This window comes from Auxenochlorella protothecoides, assembly GCF_000733215.1.
Source record: "Auxenochlorella protothecoides strain 0710 unplaced genomic scaffold scaffold61, whole genome shotgun sequence".
Lineage (NCBI taxonomy): Eukaryota > Viridiplantae > Chlorophyta > Trebouxiophyceae > Chlorellales > Chlorellaceae > Auxenochlorella > Auxenochlorella protothecoides.
The window spans coordinates 178727-186277 of NW_011934415.1; the positions used below are offsets into that span (position 1 = coordinate 178727).

A 7551-nucleotide genomic window follows, 5' to 3' on the forward strand; every position below is an offset into this window, starting at 1 on the left:
CCAGGCAGGGCCTGGGGCCTCCTCTGCGTCCCTGCACCCGGCGCCGGGAACCCCGGATTCAGGTCCACCTCCTTCCACCCAGCACCCCGCGCCCCGGAGGGCGCGTGGGCCCGGGTCCCTGCCCCGATGCCAGCGCACGGGTGACGCCCGCCTCAACCCCATCGCCCCCCGCTCCCCACTCCCAGGGTGGCGTGCTGCAGCGGCCCGGGCACACCGAGGCGGGCGTGGACCTGACCCTCCTGGCGGGCTGCTTCCCCGCCGGCGCGCTGGCGGAGGTGGTGAACGACGACGAGGATGGGACCATGGCCCGCGCGCCGCAGCTGGCGGAGTTTGCCGCACGCCACGGCCTGCTGCGCATCACCATCGCCGACCTGGTGCGGTACCGCCTGCGCCACGGCCCCCTGCTGGCCGACGGCGGCGCGGGGGAGGCCGCGCAGGTGGCGCTGGGGTGGGGCCCGCGCGCGGCCGTGCGCGTGTTCACCTCCCTCGCCGACGGCAGCCAGCACGTGCTGGTCTGCGCCGCGGATCCCGGCGACGGGGCCCCCGCCCTGGCGCTGCGGCGGGGGGACGTGGCGGGCGGCGCGGCGGGGGCGCTGGCGCCGGGCGCGCCGGGGGTGGCTGTCCTGCTCGACGTGCCGCGCCAGCTGTCCGGCCGGCGGCTGGAGGCCTACGCCGCCGCGGCGCTGGGCCGGGCGGCGCCCGGCGTCGGCGCCGCGGCGGCGCCGGCGGGGGTGGCCGCGCCGAACCTGATGCAGGCGGCGCTGACCGCGCACATGCTGCGCGCGGCGGGCATCCACAGCGTGCGCGTCGCGGAGGAGGGCCTGGCCGCCATGCTGCGCGCGCACGGCCTCGACTGCCGGGGCTGAGGCACGCGGGGTGGTGGAGGGACGCGGCGGCCAGCCGGCGTTTTTGGCCCTCCCTGCGTGGCCGCTGATGTTCGGACAGCGAGCACGCGGTGGTCCACCAGGCATGCCACTGTGGCCCCCGCTCCAGGCACTCTACCGACGTGGGCGAGCCGGCATGGGCCATGCTGCCCGTGCCTCATCCAACACCTGCACCTTTCAAGACCCTGCACGAGGCGGGCCGCTGGAATCAGGGCGCCCCTGCGAGCATTCACCAATGCACGCGATGCCCCCCCTGCCCCTCCTGTCTTTTGCCATCACTGACACTGCGTGATTTTTGCATTTCCAACGCCCCCCCATGACGTGACCTGTAGACATGGGCACCAACTGTGCATACCGATATTGGCATGCACCCGCAGTGCTCAGGTCGGATTCTCCCAAAGATTTTCGGGCCGGGTGAATCGCCGCCTAAGGCGCACGGGCTCCTGGGGTGGGCCGGGGCGTGAGCTGGGCCTGTAAAACGTGCTGCCCAGTCCATGTCCAGATCGTCGAAATCTCGGGCAAAACGTGTCGGGAGCACGTGTCGGGAGACCGCAGTGCCGAGAGCTCATATGGGGAGTCGTCATCCAACGTTTCGCAGTACCAACATCCCAACCCACCCCCGCGGGAGCAGCACAGCAGGGAGCCTGGAGCGCCCAAAACAGGCTGGCATTGGCAGCTTTTAGCACCTCCATTCTGCCGCGCAGCATTGCGCAATCCCTGCCCGCGCTCCAGAGTGCTGGGCACTGCCGAGACCCGCGAATTTGCTGCAGCTATGTGCGGCATCCTCGCTGCCCTAGGCGTGACGGGTGACGCCGAGGTGAACAGGCGCAGGCTGCTGCGATGCAGTCGATTGCTGAGACACAGGGGACCTGACAGCAGTGGGGTGTATGAGGATCCCAAGGGACGGGCCTTCATCTCCTTCGAGCGCCTGAACATCGTCGACCCCAGTGACGCCGGCAGGTACAGGGAACAGGCCAATGACAATGCGGCTGCAGCTGAGAGCACTTGACAAAGGACACTGGATTATTCTATAATATTTCCGCGGCTCGCCCTCATTGCAGGCAACCCTTCCAGATCGTGCGTCCGGAGGGCAACCTTGCCTGGGCACTGTGAGTTGGCCTCGGTTGTGAGCCGGGGTCAGGGAGGGGATGTCATGCAATTGCAATATTCCAAGATCGCCGATGCCAATGTGGGGAGCAGATGCATGGCCCTTGATCCTTGCAACATGGACAGGCCACTGGGTAGGTCATGCAGCCAGGTCAGATCACGCACCGCCCTGCCCAGGGCATGTGCATGCCGATGCGAGAGGGCTTCCCGTACTCATTGCTGTGCATGAATGTGAGCATACTTATCGAGTTCATCTTGGAAATCTCCTCAACCCATCCCCCCCTTCACACCCCACCATCTCCCCGACACGCCTGCAGGAACAGCGAGATCTACAACTTCCGGCAGGTGGTGGCGGAGCAGCTGCCTGGCGTCCACATCCCCTCCCAGTCCGACTCCGCCATCATCGGGTACCTGGTGCAGGCCCATGGCGACACCAACGAGCTGTGGAACTCGCTGGACGGCATCTTCGCATGCGTGGTGTGGGACGAGGCCACCTGCGAGTTCACCATCGCGCGGGACCCCCTGGGCATCTGCTCCCTGTACTGGGGCAAGGACAAGGACGGCTCCATCTGGGCCGCCTCGGAGATGAAGGCCCTGCAGCACCTCGAAACCCTGGACATCTTCCCCCCGGTGAGCTGAGAGGTGGTTGAGGAGGGTGGTGGGCGGGCGGCGAGTGTTCCGTGGGAGGTGAGGGGTCCTGCTCCAGCCTCCACATGCCCTGATCCCCCTGCACAGGGGTGTGCCTGCACCCACAACCAGACCCTCACCCCTACCCCTCGGCCAATCACCCTCCCCCCCCCCCACTAATACTTTCGCTTCAACGCAGGGCCATGTGTACCGCAGCAGGACCGGGAAGCTGGAGCGATACTACAACCCGCGGTGGATGGAGGAGGGCCGCGTGCCCAGCGCCCCCGTGGACCTCGACCTCCTGCGCCAGACCTTCACCGATGCCGTGGTGAAGCGCCTGATGTCCGACGCGCCCCTGGGCATCCTCCTCTCCGGCGGGCTTGACTCGTCCCTCGTCGCCTCCGTTGCCGTCAGGTGATCGTGTGTGCTGGGGGGTGAGAAGGCGAGCCTGGTCTGGCTTACCAGGACGCGGCGGGTCTTTGGAAACGGGCGCCAAGCCCCGGGGCTGCAAGCCCTGGAAGGCGCAACCTACCGGGCCCTTCCTCATCCCTTTGCCTCACACTCCCTGTTTGCTGCAGTGTGCAGTTTTTCCCATGCATCCCTCAGACGCCCCCCCTCATCACCCTAAAACCCCCAAACAGGCACATCCGTGAGACCACCGGCACCTTTGACAAGGACCACAAGGTCCACACCTTCTCCATCGGCATCGCGGGCTCCCCCGACCTCGTCGCCGCGCGCCAAGTGTCGGAATTTCTGGGCACCGAGCACCATGAGTTCACCTTCACGGTGCAGGAGGGCGTGGACGCGCTGGAGGACCTCATCTGGCACATTGAGTCGATCGAGCAGGTGTGTGTGTTTGGGGTTGGATGTTTGGCAGGCATGAATGCTAAGAAGGACGAGAGGGGTGGAAGAGGGTCAGCTGGTGGGCTGCATGGCTGTGTCGATGCTTTTTCTGCTGGGATCCCGAGTGTGAAGCATGCGAGTACTGCCCACAGACCCTCCTGCGCCCCGCCATGCCTGAGAATCCCAGGTCATCCTCGTCAGAAATGGCCCCTTCCCTTTCCCTACCGCCTCCCACTCCCCTCCTTCCTCTAAAGGTCCGGTCTGCCATCCCCATGTACCTGCTGGCACGGCGCATCAAGGCCCTGGGCATCAAGGTCGTCCTCTCCGGCGAGGGCGCTGACGAGGTCTTCGGCGGCTACCTCTACTTCCACAAGGCCCCCAACCCGGCCGAGTTCCAGGCGGAGACGGTGCGCCTGCTGTGCCGCCTGCACCAGTGGGACGTGCTGCGCGCCAACAAGGCGCCCTTCTCCTTTGGCGTGGAGACGCGCGTGCCCTTCCTGGACAAGCGCCTCCTGGAGGTGGCCATGGAGCTCGACCCCAGCGCCAAGATGTGCGACCTGGCGGACCGCCCCGACGGCGTTCACCCGCGCCTGGAGAAGTATGTCCTGCGCAAGGCCTTTGACACGCCGGACCGCCCCTACCTCCCTGACGCCGTGCTGTTCCGGCAGAAGGAGCAGTTCTCCGACGGCGTTGGCTACGACTGGGTGGACGGGCTGAAGGGCCATGCCGAGGCCGTGGTCTCCAACGCTGACTGGGCTGCGCGACACAAGCGCTTCCCGGAGCACACGCCGCGCAGCCGGGAGTACTACCTCCTCCGCACCATCTTCGACCGCCACTTCACCCACCCCTCTGCCTTTGACACCGTACCCAAGGTGGGCGGGGGAAATTGTGTGTGGGGTGAGGGGGGGGAAGGGCGGGGGTCACGTGTAGGGGTGTACAACACATGGGGAGGATAGGAGGGTACATGAGTGCCCTGCTGCCTCGCCCCAGCAGGCCAGGCCAGTGCCGTCCCTGCCCCATCCTGATCCTCATCAAGGATGCTCCACCCTATCCCCCGCCCATACCACGCAGGGGCTGAGCATCGCGTGCTCCACGCCCGAGGCCCTGGCCTGGGACCCCAGCTGGGAGAACTCGCACGAGATCAGCGGGCGCGCCATCACCCACGTCCATGCCGCCGGGCACGGCTTCACCTACCAGAAGCCGGAGGTGGTCAACGGCTTCATCCACGGCTAATCGAGGATGTGCTGGTTGTGGTATGGCGGCACGCACCAAGGCCTCTTCCCATCACAGCGCCTCCTGCGGAGCAACCCTGCACGGAGAATCCGATTGCAAACTTTGTGTGTATTCCGCCGTTGGCGAATAACACGCTGCTGGGAACCCCAAAGTTGCAGAAAACGCTTGCCCCTGCTGCTCTGAGAACCTCACAAATCGCGTGCACATTGCAACTGGTCAATCAGAGCAGTGAGGAGACGAGACAGGAAGAGCATATTTGAGGACAGGGGACGGTGTCGGCTCGGCACAAACACATCCCCGCTCAGGTCTCGTCTAGACAACTATACTGCCTGCCGTGAAGGTCGCCAACTCCGGGGGGCATGGACTGTGAGGGGGGCACCTCTTCTCAATAAGGAATCCATACACCGGGCCTGCACAAGGCATGCCAGTGAGGATGCTGCTGAAGCTCAATACATCGAACAGTGTGTGTAGGCAACAGCATGTCCTTCCCCACCGTTTCCTCCAGTTAGCTTCCCTCCTCCTACCGAGCAGCTGCAAACTTGTCCATGCACAGCACCTCCTTCTCTATTTGGCGCACGCCATCGCCGCGCCCTGTTTTCATTCTAGGTACAAACCCAGCAAAGGCAAAGGCCATGCGTCGGCCCTCCAGGGCTTCCCTCCAGCGCTCGGACCCCAGTATCGTCGATTGGATGGCACGGGAGGTGCAGGCCAATCTGCACAGGTCCACCGCCTGTGCCAGAATTTGGATTGGGCTTGAGGATTCGGGGTGGGTGGGGGGAAGGGGGGAGGGCAGCATAAAAGGTGCTTTGAGTGGCAGCTGTCCTGCCGTCAAGCAACCCAAGAGAGGCAGAATCATCCTACAATCAGGGGCTGAGCAGATCTCCTACCTCGGTAGATACAACGAGTAGAGCATGCACTTTCCCCCCCACAGCGAACCTCGAGCTGGGTCATCAGTGGGAGGACTGATGTCAGTTGCAGTCCACTGAGGCAGGTGAGGGGCTCTCCGCCGGCCAGCCTCAGTCCGGTGAGTCGGGCCGGCGAGACCACGTGGTCCACCACCTGGTTCCAGGCTTCCCTCAGCACCGCCTTATCTTGTGCCAGAAAGGGCGTCAGGCCGGAAAGCGAGAGAAGGGTCGTCTTGAACACTGGGCCGTTGTTGACGCAGACGGCCAACAGGGTGGCAGTGCCCATACGGCTGAAGACTGCACGACAGACCACGGCAGACGCCTGTATTGTCGCCTGATACTCCATGCGGGGCACAGAAGTTGACCCTGGTGAGTAGGGTAGGCGCCTAGGGTCGCCCTGCCACATGGGACGCCACCCGCCCTCCAGGAAAGCCGCGTGCCCCAACAGCACCACCCTCGACAACGGGTCCCGGTGGGCATCTGGGGAGGAGTTGGCACGCCTGACCTCCTCCAAACACAGTTCAGGGGGCCAGAACGGGCATGCAGGTTCAGTAGCAGGAGCCTGCAGGGTGGCACATTGTCCAAGAGGGAGGCAGGGCGGCTCATCAAGCAGAGATCCGCGCACACCCTTCCGGAATATTGAATCTGAACGGCTCAAGAATTTGTAATCTGACAGGCTCATTTCAACGGTAAATAAAGATTAGTCCAGATTCAGAGGCACCACAACAATGCCACGACACGCCACAGGACCTCGTCCAGCGCTTACCATCCTGCTGTGAGATGCCTGGGCAGATGGATTCCCGCCTGTCAGACAAGTATTTCGGGTGTATGGAGAAGCTTATTCTGCCACAGATTCTACATAATCGTGTGAGTACGCTCAGAGCGAAGGGTGCAGCACAACACAACTGTATCTTGCTCCATCCAGCCACCCACCAGCCCATGCGGCTGCATTGTTCGTCAGAACGTAAACCAGGTCTCCATGCCGGAGTCCGATGGACTCCAGCGTCGCTAGGGGCTGACCATCCAGGGCATTCTGCAACTTGGTTGAAACTTACGACATTGCTTGCACATCGAAGTTGGACGAGTCTGAGAAGCAAGAGAAGTCCTCTTCCACCATGTTTTAATCTCACGGACGCATCACCTTTTTGTCTAGCGAGAATTTTGCATCCTCATGGGTGATGTAATCAGGAACAACAGGATGTGCGACGACCTGGGCGACGAGATCCCCGCAGGTGCTGACGTTGTCCAACTTCAGCGTCCCTAGCCCTGCCGGCAATCGGACTCGGATCTTCATTACTTGGCTTTGAGTTGCATGTCTTCATGCTATTAACGCATTTACAAAGTGTGCACAAGGCTTTGTCGCAGTGATCGCCCCTGGGCTTGTGTCGAGGATGGATCACTTTGTGCCCACCGCAGCATGCCCCTCACACAGCCCGTCATCTCGACCGAGCTTTATCTCCATCCCACCACGGCAATGCCTCCAGCGGCCACGCACAGACCGCGCAACGGTAGTTTTATATTCTTTTTGGAGCAAACTATACCGCCATGCAGCTGGTATCTTCGTTCACCGGGCGCGGCTTCATCTTCGGCGTGGCGCCATCCCCGCCCCGGCTCCAGGCCTCTCGCCAGGTCACATGCATGGCCAAGAAGAAGGGCACCCGAATCATTGTCACTCTAGAGTGCACAGAAGCTCGGGGAGAGGGCAAGACGCCCTCCCGATACACCACGCAAAAGGTTCGAAGGGGGCCCTGGGGTGGCGTGGGGGAATACAAGCTCGTCAGGCTCAATGTGCCCGGTCAAGTCTTGCGCGGGTAAACATGCTGAGCAGTAGTCTCGCACCCTCTTCCCGGCAGAATAAGCGCAACACCCCCGAGCGGCTGGAGATCATGAAGTACAACCGGTTCCTGCGGCGGCACACCCTTCACAAAGAGGTAAGGGTGTATCAGTTAAGG

At 63.3% G+C, this 7551-nt stretch overlaps 3 protein-coding genes across 3 annotated transcripts in view; all 3 read left to right on the top strand.

The window, feature by feature from the left end:
• Nucleotides 1-866, top strand: part of F751_5341 (Bifunctional riboflavin biosynthesis protein RIBA 1, chloroplastic) — a gene marked incomplete at both ends in the record, with an annotated part of 2572 nt that extends 1706 nt beyond the window's left edge. The window contains 2 exons of the mRNA XM_011403141.1: nucleotides 186-374; nucleotides 756-866. Of these exons, the coding sequence (XP_011401443.1) occupies nucleotides 186-374; nucleotides 756-866 (300 nt within the window). The remainder of the gene's footprint in view (nucleotides 1-185; nucleotides 375-755) is intronic.
• Nucleotides 867-1656: 790 nt separating this feature from the next.
• On the top strand, nucleotides 1657-4694 carry F751_5342 (Asparagine synthetase [glutamine-hydrolyzing]; the record flags this gene model as incomplete). The annotated part of the gene is made up of 7 exons (XM_011403142.1): nucleotides 1657-1844; nucleotides 1946-1993; nucleotides 2309-2621; nucleotides 2818-3032; nucleotides 3260-3464; nucleotides 3716-4333; nucleotides 4533-4694. 7 exons carry the CDS (start codon nucleotides 1657-1659, stop codon nucleotides 4692-4694), a joined length of 1749 nt encoding a protein of 582 aa, XP_011401444.1.
• A 2450-nt stretch (nucleotides 4695-7144) lies between these two features.
• F751_5343 (ABC transporter G family member 36) overlaps nucleotides 7145-7551 on the top strand; it is a gene marked incomplete at both ends in the record, with an annotated part of 1770 nt that continues 1363 nt past the window's right edge. The window contains 2 exons of the mRNA XM_011403143.1: nucleotides 7145-7333; nucleotides 7453-7530. Of these exons, the coding sequence (XP_011401445.1) occupies nucleotides 7145-7333; nucleotides 7453-7530 (267 nt within the window). The remainder of the gene's footprint in view (nucleotides 7334-7452; nucleotides 7531-7551) is intronic.